At 43.6% G+C, this 21,778-nt stretch overlaps 1 protein-coding gene across 5 annotated transcripts in view; it reads left to right on the top strand.

Moving 5' to 3' along the window:
* LOC138300336 (prominin-1-A-like) overlaps positions 1 to 21,778 on the top strand; it is a 475,106-nt gene that overhangs the window by 384,865 nt on the left and 68,463 nt on the right. For all 5 annotated transcript variants that reach the window (XM_069239581.1, XM_069239582.1, XM_069239583.1 and 2 more), the window contains 3 exons: positions 1,645 to 1,736; positions 8,957 to 9,041; positions 14,020 to 14,166. In XM_069239581.1, the coding sequence (XP_069095682.1) occupies positions 1,645 to 1,736; positions 8,957 to 9,041; positions 14,020 to 14,166 (324 nt within the window). The remainder of the gene's footprint in view (positions 1 to 1,644; positions 1,737 to 8,956; positions 9,042 to 14,019; positions 14,167 to 21,778) is intronic.

Genomic DNA, 21,778 nt, shown 5'->3' with positions numbered 1-21,778 from the left:
AACTAAAATACTATAACATTGATATTCTTGCAAACAAATTAGAACATAGCTTATATAAACATTTATTGTGCACTTTTACTAAGATATTTCAGTTCACCACATTTTAGCAATTTGCTTTACACATTACAAAAGGAGAGATAACCACTGCTTCTTCGTCACATTTTAGGAAGCATAATGGTGCAGGCAGGTTACCTTTTAGGTCAATGAAGTGTTCCAGGTGTAGAAAATGGCCCACGTACCAATGTAATTTACTTGAGCCACACATCATTATACCAAATGTCAGTAGTAGTGACATATTTGTTAGAGGGAGCAAGACTCCTAAAATGTATTGTTGTATAGTGTTAACTGAAGGACGATTCCTGGCCTTCATAACTATAATCATGATGATAATAACAAAGATAATAACGACAATAATTACCAATTAATAATGAGTAACTTTCAGCAACTTTGAACATATTAATAATAATCTTTTTTGTCGTCATAAGCATAAAATATGTATTATTAGTATTTTAATTTAATTTAACAATCGTTGCTGTTTTTAAGTGTGATTAAACAGGTATTACTATCGAAATTAAATGCTGCTCAATGTTATTTACCTTAGGAGTATGGAATGCTAAGTTGAACTGTAAACATTCGAAATGATGGCCTACTGATCACACGGATGTCAGCAGTGACCACTTAGCTCAGAGTAATCTAGCAATTTTATGCAATTAGGCTGTAGATGAATTTCGACGTTTTATTTGGTAATTTACATTCAGTACACTGAAAACCTGCAGGTATGTAGTTTGCTAAAAGTAATGCAGTGCTGTACTCTGTTTTGGGTATGCAGCAGGGTTGAGTAAATTATGCGGCAAGAAAAGGCAACTTATGCAGGGTAATGCTCCACATTTTGTGATAGTATTACTTCATTATTTTTCATTTTTATACTTGTTAACACTGTGGCATTGGTGCCACCTCTTTATCCCACCAGTTTAACAGAGAAATAGAGCAATAAGCAACAGCAAGTTGACCAGTCAACCTTTGCATAGGGCCTTCCACTACGCTGCAACACGAGTAGCTGCATTTTAAGTAACTTTTGAACCGTTTGAATTAAAACCTTTTTTTGTCAAAATTTTCAGATTATGCAGCAAATTATGGTTTATTTGGCAAATGAGGCAATTCTATAATGGTGCAAAATGCTGCAGCCACACAATTATCTAATCCAAGTGTCCCTGCTTATATTTATTGGCCAGTGTTTTAGTCACCACGCCTCACAGGAAAATGCACGGTTGTGGAGCTATAGCCAATTTAAAATTCCTGGTAATGTATGCAGTCCCTTTTCTGTAAGTAAGTATAAAGGGGAGACGAGTGAGACGCATACATTAGGTAGAAAACAAGTAACAACATACCAAGTAAGTAAGGGATGACGTTTTCCATAATTCTCTTTACCCCACAAACACATATGACCCATACATCTTCCAGGTGTTGTGATGGAAATACTTTTGGCTCATGACACGTCCTAGGAAAAGTGTACGGTAACATTAGTTTGTGTACTGTGGAATCACTATGAGATACTCTGACACCACGATCCCAATATACCTTAGTATTAACATTAAATACTTTCTAATGGGCCATCCATCATTTTTCTTGCTTTCTGTCTTTTAGGTTATTGACACTCCAGGCTTGATTCCAGGATTCAATCTATCAGAAATGCTGGGCTTGAAGAACACGTCTCTCAATGTAACTACTCTTTACAAGTATGTACTATATTTAAATTGATCTGCATTACAATGCATGGACATGTGATTGCCGCATGATACTCAATCATGTGCAAAAAAAAAGCAAGATATGATATTTTTCTATACTATTTTTGCATATGAAGCAATTGCCTATTAATAGTATGGTATGTATGGTAATAAGAGCACTGCAGAGGGAATAGGTATTTGTACCAATATAGATTAGTGCCCTAGATTAAAGCCCCAAAAACAGAAAAATAAAGTTCATACCATTACCCATCATGTTCTTGGCCTCGTCAGTGAGGCTGTCAGTGGTAAAATGAGTGCCAATTTTGACAGGGGTATGTTGCTCTGAATGCATGTGTACTTCTTTTGCATAGGGCATCAGAAGGCTGGCAAATGGTGATAACGTTCAGTCACTACTAAACTAGTCGAACCAAATTTGAACCATTAAACAACCAGCAACATTATCTGTCACCTGAGCTCGTAAAGTAAATCATCATGATCTTGTCTTCCACAACCATCCTCGGTTCAACCCATTCAAGAGGTGAAACCAACCTTCTTTACATAGTCTCATTGGAGAATTGGACATCTTGGTACTCTTTAGCCCTGTATCCCAGGATTATAGCTCCATTCTCAGAGGGCAGTTATCAGCATTTCGCACATTTGCTGGCAATGCCTGTATTTCTTCTATTTTTCAGCTTCGATTTGTTGTTTCAGCTTTACAAACCACCTAGATGCTGTTGCCTGTTAACTGTATTAAACATGGTATATTCAGTTATAAAACTGCAAGTTTCGTAGGTTGGTGAAATAACTCCTTCATAGAATCAGTTGCATCAGCACCGGCTCTGCTCACTCTTGGTCCATTTACTCAAAGGTATAGTTAAAGGTGAGTCAAGTTGTACATTCCATTATGGTCCTGTCACTGCCCAACTCTAAGTGACCTCACTAAGTGCACAATGTGTGCTAGGTATGAACGACGTGAGTTGTTGCTGACTGATACTGAACTCTGGCTTTCATCATACTAGCCACAACCTCTACCTATGGCCCACAATTGTCCATGGGTTAATTAGTACATTAGTTTTGTAAATAGAACTTCATTTAAATGCTGGGCATGTGTTTGGTAATTAATGGTCACTCCGATTTTCGGTATAGCTCTACTCAAATCAAAAACTTCCATACCGAGGAACATTTGGCTTTGAATCACCCTTACCTATTTACATCAGCTGATAGATTAAAATAAGAACTTAAAACCAGAAGTCACAAGATATTGTTTACCTCTGTCTACTGATTCAAACAGATATTGGGGAAAGTGGAACTTAAATGCCAGACAAAAGTTACTAGTGCTGGGAAGCTTACAATCATATGACTGTCAGTCGCACATGTGATGGCACATACCTGACATTCACCCTTCACCTTTATCGTTCTTTAGTCAACCTCCCTGACATCTAACAGATCCTGCACAGGTCAAAAGAATAATTCTTCAAGATGGCGGCTGGCAGCATGACAGGCAGACATGTATGGGGCAACTTTCGGCTCTTTTGCCCTCTACCTGTAGCTCTCAGCATTCTGCCCTTAAGACCTTATTTTTGCAGCAGACTGCACACCCAGATCGGCATGGCTGCCTTCACTGTGCCTTTTAGGCATTGAAGCTGATCAGTGAACTCCTCTCTCAGTCCCTTCACCACTCTGCATGTGGTGGATGTGGCTCTCTCCTCTTCCACTGCTGCATTTTCAGAGGAGCCAAGTCAGTGCAGTCTTATTGCCTTCTCAATAATGAGATGAGTTACCTGCAGTGTTTGATTTGAGCCAGTAGTTTCTGATGTCAGGCACTGGTACTTTATTGTCAACACCAATACTTATGATAGCCTATCACATGGTGGCGCTACTTCTCTAATTTTCTGATGGTGCGTAGGCTCTCATTATTCTAATGACACTACTGGATTTTGAGCAGCAAGATCGTCTACAGTGTGGGAGACTGAGTCTGACCCACGGTGGGTGACACCTGTCGCTCCAAATCCGGGTTTTGCTCCGGCTAGCTAGCAGTGCCTCATCTCTCCCGAAAGGTAGAGATGATTGGGCAGCCGAGCGCATGACATATCATATTCTCAGGGAAGTCGTGGACACTCAGGTCGCATCCGGTTCTCTCATTCACAATTCGGTCTCATATATAAATTACAATAAAAGCAGTATAAGTTTTAAAGACTTGTTTAATAAAACGACTGCATTTTAGATAGCAAAGCGTGAGCTGCAATAACCAGAACGACACAACATAACAATATTAAAATGGTGACGATGAGAGTGAAGCATAAGAATAATGCTATCATATTGCCACTAAAGTCGATGGACTATTTTCTATCTGAATCATAATTTGAGCACGGCATGTTAAGCTCTAATCCTGCCTTTCAGGTTCACCCGGGAGGACATAAACCCTTATACCTGAGCAAAGGCCTGTAATCTGCGTTGGCATCTGCAGCGAAGCATTCAGTTGTGGTTCCCTGGCTGGAATCTCCCTCTTAACGTGCAATGGGACTAGGAAGTGTTTTTATAATAACACAGCTAATATTCTAAGAAAATGTCCCTACGTAAGGATGTGTATTTTCTACGAATGTTGGAGGCTAAACTTCTACCACGTTCACCGGCATTGTACCAAACTGTAGCCATGACTGAAGCACAAAGTGATCAAGAATGTGTTGTTTGAGAACATAGTGCTGGGCTAAGCAAAACAGTTGGATAGAAGAAATTAAAACAAGACCGTAAAACTGGTTATTGTAAAAATAACAATGCAAAGCTGAATAAAATATATCTAGGTCAAGGTGCACAGCGGCCTAGTGTATTAAACTAATGTGCATGGAGCTATAACTAAAATGGCTACACAACACTGAGGAGCACAACTCCAGTTGTTCAATAATTCAATATACATTAAAATGACTAATACCTGCCACTCAAAGCTATAAGAATAGCTTGGGCGGCAAGTATTATTCATTTTTAAAGTCTGAATTGTCACATTAGTAGGAGTTTTACAGTTAGTTGTGTTGGTATTGTCATTGGCAGTGGTGGCAGTGGCAATGGGTGGTGCAAGCTGCAGTGGCCTGCTGACAAGGGCCCTGGCACTTATGTTTTTACATATTAAGCACTGTTTACCTGGGATTCTGGCGGTTTTGGTTTACCTAAATGTACCTCCAATTCTCCACCGTGGTATGGAGGGAATCTAAAATATGTAAGTACATATTGTGTTGTCCTATGCCTTTTGATGTTTCCTAAATGTTTGCTTATTTTATTATGTAATAATTTGCTTTACTACTTACAAGCTGGGGTGGGGGATGAAGAATAAAAAAACTGCAGCCTGGTAATACTCTCTTGGAAAGACTCTACTACAAAATGAACTAACCTGATTCTCAGTGAACAGGTGCAAAATGCGGCACTGCAGGTTTTCCTTCCCTCTTACAAGTAAAATCGCAGTACAAACCAGCAAGCAAGACTTGGTCTAGACAATCCATTTAGCTGAAATGCTAGTGGAATGTCCAGGGGCTTAACCTGTAATGCTATTTAATGATATACTTGCAGTGCTGCTGCTTATTTTTAAAGGGGCGTAACAACTGTGATAATTCCATCCAGAGTAGGAGGGCATGCTTAAAGCTCCACAGAGGAGCTAGAAGCCTAAACCTGTCTGCTGCCACACATCCAGAAAAGCACTCTGGAAGAAAAGGGAGGGGCATGTTTCTAAAGCTCTAAATATCCATGGCTGTCTAGAAAAAAATATCCTTGTAGCTATTATGAATACGTCCCTCTGCTCCTTTATTTCGAGTACTTGTCAGAGATCCATGCCGCCAGAGAGCTAGCTCAAGATGAACAGTCATCATTAGAACTCCAGAAGAGCCATCCTAAGAACTCTTCATTAGAGGCACACCTACTGCTCATATAGACTATAGTGCAGAACTGGTGTCTGAGCTGATATTGATTGTGACACCTCCTTGTGATAAAGTATCAACTACCTGCACTGGACCAGGCATCATTTCAATTCAGGCTCTCTCACATGCTTCTATCAATGAATGGCCTATGACCAAGATACCTGGTGGGGGTCTTCCTTTGCTGCCGTTATGAGAGAGTTTGACAGATGGTATTACTCCGTCACAAACATGACGGATATCCTGTCCACCATATTACGATTCCAATTATATCCTTTGGAATTCATAATATGTTGGACGTCTTGTCAAGACTGACAAGAGCTAAGTGGTTATTATTTAAGGCCAAAGTATAAGGTATACAATCTAGTGCTTCCATAAGCCAACTAAGTCAGCCATTGGTCGTGGTAGAGACACAGAAATAGTATGCAATTTATTCTCTGAGCCAGGAGAAAGGCATACCTAGAGGTGAAACTGGGACAGTTAATCCCTATTTAGCACTAGGATTATGCTCTGAGTCCACAGTACTGAGTGACTGTGAGCTTAATGCCAGAAAGAACATATATTTGTAATAGAAGAAACAGAAATACCTATCTAATTTGGCCATAGATGAGCAGGAGGCATCAAAGGAGATTGTCAACTCCAGCTCTTCAGAAGCATCATCAACCTCTTCCAAATAATTATCCTAAAGGAGATTAAAGCAATCAAAAAACCTCAAGCTCCTATAATTGATACACTGGCCTGAAAGACTGAAGTGGTAGAAGACTGCTTGCCCAGCCAGGCTGACTCCTGGAAAGGCCTGTGTTAGAGTTTGGCAGATGGGATACTCTGTCACAAGAATGACGTATATTCTGCCTGCGGTATTACAAGTGCCATAGTACATAATGTGCTTGTAATACAGCGTCCAAGATATCCGTCACATGATGGAGTATCCCATTGGTAAACTTTAATTCAGGCCCTAAGTTTCACACAGTGGCTCTAGAATCTGCCACTCATGAGAAACAAAGGAAGAATGAAAACAAGTTAAAAGTATTGAGCTGGAAGTGCCAGGACCTGGAGAGCGGGTTTTGATGCTCCAATCTATGGATCATTAGAATTCCTGAGGATGAAAAAGGGTAACATTAAGCTACTCTGATGCCATCATATAGTAAGATGTTATGGGGGGTCTCTGGGCAGCTACGGACTATGTTAATAAGGTTGCCAATGTATTCATTGGCCCAGCACATGGGATATCATCCATTCCTCACAAGGCTGGACCTATACCATGTTCCATTATTGTTTATCTCCAAGATTATCTTCTTCAATAAAATGCTTTGGCACCAGCCAGAGAAATGAGACGCATTACTGCCAAAGATGGCTATTCATTTTCCATGCATCTTAGTCTCCCCCAGGAGCCTGGCATTCGTCAAGAAGCTGTGATTTTGAAGTTAAGGGTCCTTTCTATTCCTACAATGATTGCAGCTAGCTTCTCATTCATTATTAATTGGCAAGTTTCCTTCCAGGTTTTTAAATAAACCTGAACAACTAAGGCCCATCCTATTACAGCATGAGGGAAGGCTCTGCAGAGGGCCAGAGTAGAACTTGAGGCACTTTTGTTTCTTCAACATTTGAAGGAAAGAAGCTGACCTGTAATTCTGTTTTGATCTGCATTTAGGAATTAAATACAGGTCAAGGTTTCCATAGGCATATATTGATGTAAGGTTCTAATTTTGCAGGACATTTTGTTTGTCTGTTTTGGCAGCACATAGTTTTACAGTGTTTTCAGATTAACCTTTCCTGCTGCTGATTTGATGACCTCTGTGCCCTGGGACATATGTGGCAGTGCCAGGGGTATGGAAAAGCAGAATATTAGGCTAGCCTTAATTGATGTCCAGCCTCCCTGTTTAAGCAGTACAAAATGGGATTTCATGCAGCATGAAACACATCCCCAATGCTAAAGGCATGGTGCTCGCTCACTCACTTAACGTTAGATGCCAACATCTCAAGCTTAGTCTGGTGCACAAGGTAATGCCCTGTGATGAAATAAGTCCTAATAATTTCCTCTCATCCTGTTGCATGTAAGGGCAAGGGACAAACCTGTAGACTGGGAGGCAGAAATAGCCAGCTCAGCTCAAAGCTGGTGGGCTCAGCCACCTTAGTCAGACCCAACGTCTGCCAATTTTGAAATCGGTGAAAATACCATCTCCCTAATCTTATAACATGTATGTTTGGCAGGGAAATAAATCATTTGACTTGTGGAATCCCCACCTCCTCACAGCTGGTGGGCAGGTAGCATGTCTTTGGCCATCCTCCACCAAAAGATTAAACAACTGTCAGGATGATCATTCAGGAGTATTTAGCCCTATTGAACGACTCTATGAAAATGAGAAGTAAAGATTGGTTAATTTAGGTCTGAGGAGGGCAAAATGATATTGTCTGATGTGTAAAACACCCGGACACAGAGATTTCTCCTATAACCTGAGAGAAAAACCAAGTAAACAAGAAAACTAGTAAAAAATTGAGATGGCATGGAGGAAGGCATGACCTGGAGGCTGTATTCTGTAAGGTTCCTGACTGTGTAAGACCACCTGAAGCATTACTAGGTCCACTACAAAGTTTAGTTACAACCCTGGTCTGAATTATGGGTCTGTGCCTCAGGTGATTGTTGCCTAATTAGAGAAAGGGACAATGGCAGTGGTGATTGACTCACTTAAAGGTCAATGAATCATAAATGAGATAGGAAGTAGCACCGACTGTCGTTGAGCTCGCCCTCATCAGTATCCATCCCTCATTGCCTCTTCTGCTCTTTCCAAGTGCTCCCAATGACTGATATTCTCTAAAATTCTAAGGCAGCTGTTGCAAGTAGATGTGACTGCATTTTGGGGAATCCAACGGCTCCCGACTTTTCAGTGAATGTGCTCATATTGCATACATCTGTTAATTATACCAACAAACGTGTTCTCTCCTACTGCAGATCCGTTGCCACTTTATGAATAGAACAAAAATTACTGTTTCTGACAATCATGTTAACAGAGGGGCTAGATGTGCAACGTATCAAAAGAATTTAAGTAAAGATACTTTCTAATAGGTTTCTGCTGAAATGAAGAGGCTTCTGCGATGACTGTAACCTTCTTTGACTAAAAGCAGACATATCAGATAACTGTGCATTGTTTCACATTGTGTGGCTCATCCTTATAGCACCAGACTCCTGGCTTCCAATGAGTCCAAATATTGTTGTACTTTACTTTACTACATTATAGACCAACAAATGAACCTTTCCGATGTTCCATTTATGAGTCTACACTAACAGTCCAATTGCCCTATTTGTGCTTGCCCACTCCCTTTTTTTCCTTTCAGTGAATGCCAGAAAAACCAGCCTCTATGGAGTGTTCTGCAACTGGACGGCACAGTGCCACTGGAGAAGTATCTAAACATAAGCGAGGTGAGAGCTATCAAAGGTATCTTCTACCTCTTCAATGAATGCCTCGTTCCTCAGAACTGTTAACATTCCCACGTTAACATTCCATGTATTTATTGAATCTATTTGCAGAGCTTATAAAGTGTGGAGCTAGTCACAGGGACACCAGACAGCAGCGCACTTTTCAATAAGACTATAACCATGTAGGCATAGTTAACAGCAAGTGCGGTCTGAGGAGCAATGCATGCATCAAGAGTAGACAAGGGGAAGGAGCATGAATACTTAGTCTGAGACAGTCTGAAAAATAGGTCTTTGGTCCCTTCAGTGTGCTGGGAGGTCTGGGTTCAGCCTTGAATGTTCCGGTGTCATCTTGCACCCTTAAGGGGGCCAGGCATGAACAAGTGTCATTCACGTTTTGCGACTTCATAGCTAAGGTTGTTTCAGCAGGTATTAATGCTCATTGACCTCATCCCTCCTGTGATGTGTAGTTTCTCATTTGGGTCGATGGGCTTTGTGGGTTATCCAAGCTATTTTAACTTTAATTCTGACATTCAGATGGAGCCAGTGTAGGCCTCAAGATGGGGTGATATGGTCTGCTTCCGTCCCTCCGGTGACTTAATGGGCCACAGCATGAAGGATAGCCCTCAGGGGAGAGCGTGGAGACTAAGAAGACCCAAAGGGTCTGCAGCTCCTCCATCCAGACGGAGCATTACTAGAGCTTGAAGTGCTGGTGATTATAGTAGTAATAATACTGACTAACGCAGGTACTAATAACAAATTATCATAATAATAATAATGGCAATAACACAATAGGTTATGTGTTGTGTGCAGTGTTCTGGCCCTAGACAATGGTGGAATTTATGCCTGCTTGCCTGCCTGAGCAATGTATATGTCACCTTATATGATTGTTTCATATTACCTTTGCATATCTGTTTTCTGTTTCCATCCCTTCATCACCCCCAGGCTTCCTCCTCGTATTACTAATATATACTGAAATTATATTACTACGGTTCTATGCTTATGTGTTGTGCCATTACAATTGCCTTTATTCTTATTTTCCATCAAAATACATATGTAATATTAATAATATTAATAGTAATAATACTGAAATACTAGTACATTTTTAATTATGCTAATATTTTCTTCAAGAAATAGAAAATAGAGTACTTTAGGTATATGAATAGTCAAATACGGAATAAAAACAAAACATCTTAGGAGGTTCGAAGAGTGGATACACACAAACAGAAGAGTGAAAAAAATAAAACAGAGGTAAAATGCTAGGTGAGAAAAGTGCTCAAGGAACTGGAGCTTAATTTAAACAGGTATGGAGATGTGTAATCTTTCAAAAGCAGCGTTAGCATAATTTACTTAGTAAAACGTATTTCCAAAAGGCAATTTTTTGTCAGAGGATTCTCCAGCAGCAATGCTCTGAAAGAAATCAGTAATGCAATTGTCTCCATAAATGTAATTTCCACCAGATAAATTTCAGGCAGAGAAAACTCTGGTTGAAATTAGAGGGACTGTAGAAATACTGTACCGCTACTTTCTGGAAGATTCTATATTATCATCCTTTTCCAAATCAGCCCCTTAGTGCATCCATGAAATTGTTTTGAACCCCAAATTCTTGCCTCTTATACATAAATTAATGCATGTTGTCACCTAACTACAAATGTCATGCTCTGTCATATATTTAGAGCACTAGAGATTTAAACCTAGAGGAACTATGCACATATGTAACAAATCCCACCATCAATCCTGCTGTGCTGTACTTTGTATCATCACTTTCAAGCTATCCGCTGCCTAATTTGCATAATTCCTGACAGGATAGCATACTCCTTGTCTCTAATTCTTCACTCCAGTATAAGATGTCGCTAGGTACAAACTCCAGAATTCTATCTTACCTCCTAGCGGAACATTGCACGGAGCTCAGAAGTATGAAAAAATTGTTATGGGTAGGAACGGTTGCAAATTCCCATGATCTGGTCAGTAAATGGATTTTGCGTGTCACTTAATAATGACATACATAGTTCTATATTATCTGTTTGATATTGTGATATAAAGTTGTGTAGTAGGTAAAAGATTCATGCTATAGAACACAAATCAAAGACTGTATCTAACCAGATCAATATTGTAAAGAGCCTTGCATGTCATCTGTACACTAGCATGTTGGGTTTGGAGCCTAGAACACTCCTTTGCAACATTAGGTGCTCTCTAAACACAATGATAATATCATCTTGCTAGTTAACATAACAGTGTGCATTGGATGAGGAGGCCCATCTTTCATGTGGTGGTGGTCAGTCACCCCCTATCAGCCTGCTTCATGTTTCCAGACCAGAAGAATAAGAATGATTGAGGAGGATGTGACCTTATTAGAATAGTAATGAGATGATCACTACTGCACCTCTTTCAACAGTTTCCCGCGTCTAATATGTGCTGCAATGTATGTGCCTGGCAGCCTAGCTTGCTTCCGATGTAGATCCTCACGCTTACAAACAAATGAGCGTGCAATTCCACCAAAGAACACAGGTTGCTTGTGACACTTCTGTGGGGATATATGGCTCGCAGCTTGTGCCATGTGACTTGCACCCGGAGGGGGGCATGAGCATATAATGATGATGAAGAACTATTTTGGAAGTAGAGGTAGATGGAAGGGGATTGATATCTGGTTGAGGTCTATTTAAATAACCTTATTAGTTAACGTCAGGGAGAATTTCAGCTTATTGGGCCTTATTGGGCCTGAGGGGGCTGGAAGGCCAGGAAGTGCTGCGGGGGAGCAGATCGCAGATGGCACTGGAAACACAAGACGATGCAAATGATGGTGAGCAGGTAGCTCAAGCTAGGGACATGCAGGGATGGAGCTCACGCAGCCCACAAGCCTCAACCGATCCTGGTTGGGCCACTCCTCCATGTCTAGGGCTCAACCTGGTACAGGGCCTAGGCCTGTGACCCCTACTCCTGCTGCCAGCCCCTCTTTTACCCTTACCACTGCTACCATTGCTCCAGCTGCTCCATAACACGAGGCCCACATCAGGTGTGGTGCAGTGTTTCTCACTGTCTTTGGCTTGAGGCAGGGCGAGGGTGAGGGAGGAGGCTAGTCTGCTGATAGAGAAGTTGGTGCCATGCCATCCCTCCATTTGAGAGCTATCAGCAACAATGCAGGATACTATTGTAGTGTTGGGGTTGCCCTAGGCCCTCATTCTACTTAAGTGAATGACACCGACACTGCATTATCATTACAGGAACTGGCCTTGGGCACGTGCACCTGGACATTTTTATTTGCAGCGTCACCTGACCAGTGACGCCTGTGATGGATGGGTGTGGGGTGAGTGTGAAACCAGTCTTTGAGGAGTGGCTGGTGGAAACGCGTCATAGTCAAACACTAGTATGATTCCAGCCGGACTCTACAACTATGGCCACTGAGGCCAAGTAAGTTGCCATGAGTCCCTGACACCTCGCTGCACCCCATGAAGTGCAAGGCCCGGGACAGGGCGCAGGCACAGGAAGAGAGGCAGTATAGTGGGACGGCGCAGCAGCAGCAGGCGGCCTACTCAATCCGCTTGAACTCGCTTCTTTCCAGAGTCCGCTCCACTGCTCGCGCTCCTCGCATTCCTGATGCTAGCTCCTTCCTCCTCATGGAATGACCTCATTCTCTACCTCCTCAAAGATGGTATGAACTTTCTATTTTTTGTCTGCTTGTAGGGAGAGCCCACAGGGATTCACATACCCATCTCCCTCCCAAGGAAATATTCAGTCCTCCCAGGAAGAGATCCAGAGACCCAAAAGACAGCTGTACAACTGCTTTCAATGAAAGCATTATCAGGATGGTCGCAATATTTCCAGACTGGGGTGCTTCATTTCCTTCTCCCACTCTTAGTTACTTGGTCCTGGAATCTTGCCTGCAGCCGCTCCTCATACATAATTGGTTGTGAGCTTGTCCATTCTTTCTATCGCCCCCTCATAGTGGTCAAGCCACCACCTGTCACTGAGCAAGGATCCAGGCTGCACCACAATCACCAGCAACTTCTGAGTAGAATTCCCACCCCCTGACATTCTGTTGCTGAAAACTCAAACCCTACACTGTTCATCTCTCAGCATGCTATCTCATTCACAAATAGTCTCATGCGTGTGCCAACAGTTATAAAATACTTGGGTAGGTGCGTACCCCAATAAACATTGGGCCTCACAATGAATATGTTCCTAGTTGGTCTTTACACATATGAAAACACACTTGCTCTTTCACTGGGGCGCATAAAAAAGTGCATGTTCATTGTAGATAGTTTGTTAGTTAAACTTTTTATAGTATGTTTACAAAATTGCATCTGGCTAACCTTGTTTCAGGTGCCATAGCAGGTCAAAAGACCACCTTTTTGCCTACATGGAAATTCTGGGGCGTGAGGTGAGGCACACTCACACTCACCCCAAACTTATTTAGGGTTGCGTCCCCATAGACACTTCTTATCACCCCTCTTCTCATTATCTTACACAGACTCTACCCTGCTACCAGTACAATACTACTACTGATAATGTTATTTGTATTAATATCATCATTATTGTTTTCCTCAGGCTTCCTTCCACTGTCCAAATTTCTGTTCATCTACCCTGTACCTCCCTACGTTTATAATTTGATCAGTTTGTAATCCTCTTCCAGTCTCTTTGATCAGCCAGTGGAATGATGCTGGTTAATCGTTCCATCCTCACTCAGGCCACTTCCTCTTCTAATTTCTGGAGTTCTCTCCACTAGATGAGCCATTCAGACCCAATCATGGCCAGCCAGTGTTCTGCTGGAGCCCTATCTTATTCCTATTAGTTTCTCCAGCAATTTGTATATTAAATGGTTTATGAGATAACTTTGTTGTGTGTTACTTGTACCCCAAAGGTATTCCCATGCTTTGTGTTGTTTTCTTTAAGTATCTCTGGTGAAAGTACAATAGAAGCAAATGAAATGAGCATGACATGACCTGCAATCATCTTTGTTTCTAAATTTAATATCCTTTAACCACAGTATGAAAACAACATAAACTCGAGCTTCAATAAATTGAACATCAGCCTGGATCCAATAACATTCCTCACGGACCAGCAGAAGGTTGTCCTGAAGAACATTTCCAACTCTGGCATCGATACCCTCAACTTCACAGACATCCAAAATCAGGTGGGCATCCATAATACCTTGGTTGAATAATCAGACTAATAATCTGAGGAAGAATCCTTTAATGAGGCTTTGAGAAAGCTAACCCTGCTAGCGCAACTGCTGGTGCATAAGTATGTATTCCAAAGCTGCTTAGGAGCAGAGAAGAAGATGCTCAGTCTAAGAGGTGCTGCCACTTGTTCTTGGCCATCACATTGAATGCTTTGGATATTCGAGTTTCTATAGAGTCAGAAAAAATTTATTACAATCCTTCAAGGCAAAAACAGATGCCATGATTTGCCACCATACAATTTTCCACCACAAGCTTTTAATTTAGTTATGTTTTATTTGTAGTAAACACTACAAAGGTAATAGTACCGAGCACATAGTTCTGGCAGAAAGTCTTCTGTTTGGGGCATTTCAGGCAATAGTTGTACAGTGGTGGAGAAGGGGATTATGAAACCATAGAATGGTGAGTTCTTGGTGTGAGAGTTGAAAGGGTCTCTTGGTGTTCGGTGAATGGTATGTTCCCTAGTTATTTCTTACTGCCCCAAGGTCAGAGTCTTTAATTTCATCCAGTTAGGGAGGGGCAGTGCCATTCCCACTTTTGTAGTTTAAGCACAGTATTTTGTTTTGTTTCTGCTTCTGATTGGGACCCAAAACATAATGTGGTAGTGGAATCTATTTTGCTTCAGTAACAACAAAGTAAGATCATGTGCATTTATTTATTTGGAGTCTGGTTAGTCACAGAGGCAAGCAAAGAAGGTTTTCACATAGTCACTGTTCTTGTTGTATAGTGAGCCCAGCACAGCTGTATGGTGATCAGAGGGATGGGGGGGGGGTGCATTTTATTACTTATCACTTTAGGAAGAAACATAGTCAATGTGCTTTTGTCTGTGTTTATGCTGAAAGTGATTTCTAGGAACTAATCTAGATTTTTGACTGAAATGGAGCAGACAACAGACTCATTACATTTTTTTTATTTTTTTTTTATTAAAGAAGAATATAGGGCAGTACATAGTATACATGAACATATCTTCAGTGCTCCATATTACAACCAATAATTTTACAATCAATATCTGGATGTGTGCAGTCTGATAGATATTCTGGGTAGTAAGTAAGGGTTATGGGTGAAAGGTTGGGGATGGATCGGGGAAGGGGGCGAGAGGCTGGAGAGAAAATAGACCATAGGAAAGGGGAGCAGGGGAGAGGGAGGAGAGGTGGAAAGAGGGGGGGGCGGGAAGATTAGGTAGGGCGCGGGAAAGGGAGGGGATCCTTTGGCACAGTGTTTCCGGGCTATTGAATAAGTGTTCCGGTTATTCCCCGTCCGATACGAATTATCTTGCAGGGTTGTGCCATGTAGTGTATGTGTCAAGATACGTTTAGGGTGGAATAAGAGATCCTGTGCGTGGGAGGAATAATGCTGGAGGAGAGTGATCGGGGGTATCTGTGTGGACATGGGTTTAAGTGTGTAAGGGGTCGGAACTTGTCTATTTGCGTTGGATAATTAGCCACTGATCGAACGAATTGGGAGGGGATGAGTCTTCTAGTACATGTTTAGACGGGTCGGTATGGGGGGTGTTTCCCAGGACAAACAGTCTAGGGAATAGAGGAAGGGGATAGAAGGACAAAGAGGGGAGAGGGAGGGAGGGGAAGGGGAAAGTGTTTGGGTGTCAGCTGCTGTCCACTGACCATTGACCATCCACCATCTGCCTCATGATCCTGCCAGGAAGGGGCTCCAGATTTCCGTAAATAGAGCTGCTCGGTCCTGTAGGTTGTCGATTACGCGCTCATGGGTAGCTGTCTGGAACATGGCTGTCATCCATTCTGGTGGTGTTGGGGCAATGGTAGACCTCCAATGTAGGAGTATGCAGATTTTAGCTGTGGCAATTGCCGGATGTAGCAGCCGTTTGTGGGGTCGCTACAGGGAGGAGTACGAGCGCATGTCATGTAAGATAATGAGTGATGGCGGCGTCTGGTTTGGTATCCGTATAGAGCCCGCAAGTGTATAGTGCACAGTTTCCCATAAGGGTTGTATCGTCGGGCAGTGGCATAGAATATGAAGTAGGTCGCAGTGAAGATCTGCGCACCGCCAGCACTTAGCGTGTGGCATCAGGCCTGCCTTGAAGAGTTTTATGGAGGTCCAATACCAATCTTGGAGAATTTTGAATAGACAAAATTTCAGGCGGGCCACGCGGACCCCCCTATCCAGGGCCTCAATTATGTCTGGCTATTCTTCTTCAGTGTAGGCTATCGCTAGACGTTCTTGCCACTTGAGGTGCAGTCGCTCTAGAAGAGGTTGCGAGTAGAGGTGGTTCATTATCTCTACGTATAAGCCGGCCATAACACCTCTATGTCGACCCCATTTCTGCAGGTAGTTGACAACGGGTGAGATTTTGATCGTCCACGGGGGTACTCCCAGGGCTTTGCGCATGCAGTGCATAAGCTGTATATATTTCCATTCTTGATTTTTGAGGATTTTTGTGGATGCCGAACTCTTTAAAGGTTCGAAGGCGGTCACCATCCGTTATTTGGGATATATTGTAGATGCCAGCATTACTCCACTGGGGCCACCTTAGGGTACTTCCTCTTATTTTTATGCATTTATTTCCTGCTATAGGGGCCTGAGCATGTAAGGAAGGGTATATGCCCAATAGGGGGTGGGCTCTGCGCCACGCTGCGTTGGTTGCCGCGAGTATAGGGTTCGACGGGTGGGGTTAGTCAGTGTATATCCCTCCTAGCTCTGCATGCTGTCCCCGTAGAAGTTTCTCCGTAACTGTCCATTGTGGGGGGTCCGGGGTATCTGGTAATGTATAGGCTAGTTGCGATAATTGTAGGGCTAGAGCATATTGTTCCACTGAGGGTAGACCTAGGCCTCCATAGGGTCTTCGTGCTAACATTGTCACCGATTTTAGTCTTGGACGTGTAGGGCCCCAGACAAAGGACCTTATTGAGGTATCGATCATTCGGAGAAGGGAGAGGGGTATCTGTAAAGGGAGCATGCCTAAAACATATGTGAAGCGTGGAAGGGTAACCATCCTGACCGCCTGTGTCCTGCCCCACATGGATAAGCCAAGTAGTGACCACTTGGGGAAGTCCTGTTTCATCCGGGATATAAGAGGGTTGAGGTTGTCCCTGACCATGTGTTCTAGGCCGCGATTGATATATGTTCCTAGATATTTAAGGTGGGTCGAAGTCCATTTGAATGGGAGGCCGTGGATTGCGGCTCTCGTTGTTACGCGAGATAGGGGTAACAATTCACTCTTGTCCCAGTTTACCCTGTATCTGGATAGGGGTGCAAAGCCCTCTATGAGAGAGAGCAGTGATGGCAAGGATCTTTCTAGGTCGGATAAGGTTAACAGGATATCGTCTGCATATAGATACATTTTGGAGGAGCCCCCTAGTAGAGGATAACTTTTATCTGTTGGCAGTTCCATATAGTTGCCGCCAGCGGTTCCATTGCTAGCAGAAATAAGAGCAGTGAAAGGGGGCAGCCCTGTCGGGTGCCTCTTCTGATGGCGAATGGGTCCGACAGGAAGCCCCTGCAGTTAACTTGTGCCGTGGGGTGGTCGTACAGTAGTCGTACTTTGGAGATAAATTGGTCTCCGAGGCCAAAGTGTTTCATGGTGGTAAATAGGTAGGGCCATTCAATACGATTGAATGCTTTCTCCGCGTCGAGAGATAGGGCCAGGGCTTCCTCTGGTAGGTGTAACGATTCAAGTAGGGTATGACATAGTGTACGCATATGGTTTCTAGAGGTGCAACCTGGTACAAATCCCACCTGGGTGTTATGGATTAAGGACGGTATCACTTTACGTAGGTGTGTTGCAAGGACACTGGCTAGTAGTTTGACATCTCCGTTCAAGAGGGAGATGGGCAATAGCTGCCACAAAGTAGAGGATCCCTTCCTGGCTTAGGCAGGATGACAATCGTGGACCTGTTGGACAGGCCGCCCAGAGAGCCCTCCTGGCATGCCTCCGTAAGTGCCTCATGTAATGCCGTGATTGCCTCTTCCCCTGCCCATCTATAAAATTCCGCAGGAAATCCGTCCTCTCCCGGGAATTTATGATATGGAAGCTTTGTAATAACTTGCGTTATTTCTTCCCTGCTTATATCGCCCTCAAGGAGAGCTTGGCCAGCTTCTGATAGACAGGGTAATTTGGCCGCAGCGAGAAATACCTCAGTCCGTGCGTGGTCAGTCATTGTTTCAGAAGTGTAAAGATGCTGGTAGTATGCAGCAAATTCGTTCACAATGTCTTGCGGGCTGGTCAATACTGCTCCTGAAGAGGACGTTATGGCCGAGATAGCTGAGGCAGCTTCTCTCTGCTGGCGCTGTGCCGCTAAGAGGCGTCCAGCCTTCTCTCCCTGCTCGTAGTGAAGGCCACGTAATCTTTGCAATGGATATTCTGCCTGTGTTGTATAAAGATTATTGTGTGCCATTCGGGCTTGTTCGAGGGAGCGGCGTAACGCAGGGGGTGGCTGGGCAGTATATTGTTTGGTGAGGCGCTGAATCGTGTTTTCTAAGGTACGTTGGCGAGCCTCTCTGTCTCTATTAGCTAGTGCTGCATCCCGCATCATATTCCCTCTTAAAGTAGCTTTTGCCGCTGCCCACAGGACCCGCTTGGAAGTCACAGTGCCCGTGTTTTCGGCCATATAAGTAGATATATGGGCCTTAAGTTGCTCTTTCCCTTGGGGAGAGCGGTATCTGTGTATGGCGAAGCGCCATGGTTTACGACCAGGAGAGGCTAGGCCCACTTGGATCGAGAGTAGGATCGGGGAATGATCTGAGAGTCCGCTGTCTAGGATACTAGTGTCTTGTATTTGGGGGATTATGGTGTGTGATACAAAAAAATAATCCATGCGTGATTGGGTGCCATGGACGGATGATATGAAAGTTAATTCCTTGTCCTTTGGATGTGCTAGTCTCCAGCAGTCGACTAGGCCTGCATCCGTGGTGATATCCGTCAGTAATGCTCTGTCATGATTATTACCCGCATCAATGGGGCCTGTCCTGTCCAGTATGGCATCTCAAGCAAGATTCCAATCTCCCCCTATAATGTAGTGAGTGGTCCCTATTTCAGTCAGTATGCGATTGAGTTGTAGAAAGAAGGAGCACTTTGTGCCGGTTGGTGCATAGACAGAGCCCACACATAGAAAAGTATTTCCTATTTCCAATTTAGCGAATATATATCTCCCTTCCGCGTCGTTCCATGTTTTAATAATCGTAATCGGGAGAGATTTGCGTATTAATATCGCTACACCGCATTTGCGAGATGTGCCACCCCTGGTTCCCTGGTCCCTTGGGAAGCAGCTAAAGGCGACCCTTCCCACCCAGTCACGTCTAAGTTTACTGGACTCTGTATTGTCAAGGTGCGTCTCTTGGATCAGGGCTATGTCTGCTCTTTTAGATTGGAAATAGGACAAAATATTTTTCCGCTTAATGTAGTTCATCATGCCATGAACATTCCAGGAGAGGATTCGTAATGGGTGCGTTGTGCAGGGGGCGGTCCCTGACATGCTGAATGGGAGAGTAAAATTTCAGCAATCCTGGGGGTGGCAGCTGTGAAAAAAGGGGGGGGGGACGCTTCGGCCGGTGGGGTGGGGGCTGTGCTCGTTGTAATGTGGTAGTTTGGAGATTTGGAGGGGAGATGAGGGCAGCTGGTGGGGGTTGAACGTCCCAACAGAAGGGAGAGGAAAGTTGAAACAAGGAAAGTTAGGTGAGAAAGGGGAGAAATGTAATATGAGAAGAAAAGAGGCGGGTGTTAGCGTTGATATGTAGGGTGGGATGAAGTAAAATAACCGAGAGGATCAGGAAGTGGAGAAGGAGGGAGGGATAGGGAGGGGCAATGAACCCTGTGCTCCCTAGGGATCGATCTGTAGACGGCGAGTCTGAATCCTATCCGAACTCCCAGTGCTGTCGGTGCGATCTCTCTGCCGAGGAGGCAGCGGTAGGGCAGAGGGCAGCCGATATTGGTTTATGACAGACGATTATGTGGGTCCCGAGTTCCACAGGGGGGGGGAGTGGGAGGGGGAGCCACGAGTGCGTTGTGAAGGGGGCCTGAGGAGGGGCAGTGGCTATGTTAGTGGGGGGAGGGTGGTGTGTAGGCGGTGGAGAGAGTTTGATGTATAAGATATCCTTATTTTATTGAAGACTTAACATCGAGTTTAATATGATAATGATCGTAGTAGTAGTAGTAGTGGGGAAGAGGCTTGCGCTGGTATGTGGGGGGAAATCCATCTGGTAGCGAGCGATATCTAATATAATGATTTGGATAGTTGTCGTGCTTCCAAGTAGAAGGTGGCAAGCGGCCTCCACACTTGGTGTATATCGTCGTGTTGGGTTCTGCGTTGTGGTGGCGCAGTGGTAAAGGGGGAGTGAGTAGGTATCAGGGTTTGTAGGGTTTGTAAGGGGGGGGTGTTTTGTAGAGGCGGGGGAAGTGCTGAGGAAGTGGAAGGAAAGGTGGAAGGCGAGGCCAGGAGGGAGAGGGTATAAGGCGACACAATGCCGGGCCAGGCAAAGATTTTGGGATATATCTGCGCATAACAATTGAAATACTTCCACACTTCTATAATATCACTGCAACATATAACATATCACTGCAACCTGTTAATTCGTATAACATAATATAACATGGCATAACGTAATTCCCTGCCATATGGTCGTGTTGTCGTCTATTAGATTACATGTCATAGGGCCTATCCCAGGATAGATGATGGAAGTTAATGAGTTCTGGTCTATGTGTGAATAGCATGGGTGTCTTGCTACCCCATATGTGCCTTGGATTGTATTATTGTGTCATGATACTGCAAAGTACCTGAAGGAGTTGCTAGTTTGCTGATTAATCGTATGTTACGATCCTGTTCGGTCGAGGTCCTATTTTGCGTAGGGGCAACGTGTGACAGCGGGTGCTAATCTGAGTACGGTTGTGTGTGTTCGGTATAAGCTATGGATAATTTATTTTATAATACTACAGTTTGCTGCATTACGTTATAAAGGGCAGAGGTATATTAGTCGCCTGACGGGGTGTCAGCCGTTATAAAGAGGGGGACGTGGGTTGTATGTCCAGGTAATTGATCTGCTGCTTATCTGTGGGATCAGGTGCAGTCGTGTGCGTGTAACGGGGTTGCATTACACTTAGGGGGGGCTTTAAGGTGTGCGTGTGTATGTCATCCTATTTATTGTGCTTCCGTTGTAATGTAGTATCCCCGTAGAGGATAGTAGTATGTCTCTATGATATGTTATATGGTATCCCCCGTGGCAGGTGTTCATGCCGTGCTATCACTCTGGCAAGCATCAGGATTTGTGTCATTGTGTATAAGTTAGGTTGTTTCCATTTTCCATTTTGGCCTCTGGGGGGAGAAATGGGGGATGATAGGGTCTGGTGGGTAAGGTCAATGATATGAATTGCATGCAAGGTCAGGTGTAGTTGTGTGGCCTTGTTGCTGTTGTGTAATGTTGTGTTGTGAGATGTTCTGTAGTACAGTAATACTGTAAGGGGGGTGCCATCTTCTCTTTAGATGTTTGGTTGTGTCCCTACAAAGCAGGGTCCTGGTGTATGTGTAACCTATGGAATCGGTAAGGTCTGATCTGTACACCTTGTATCATGCAATGGTCAGTCCACGTGATAGTGTTACA

This window comes from Pleurodeles waltl, chromosome 6, assembly GCF_031143425.1.
Source record: "Pleurodeles waltl isolate 20211129_DDA chromosome 6, aPleWal1.hap1.20221129, whole genome shotgun sequence".
NCBI classification, from domain to species: Eukaryota; Metazoa; Chordata; class Amphibia; order Caudata; family Salamandridae; genus Pleurodeles; species Pleurodeles waltl.
The sequence above is the reverse complement of the archived record's forward strand: the minus strand, read 5'-3'. Positions and strand labels throughout refer to the sequence as shown.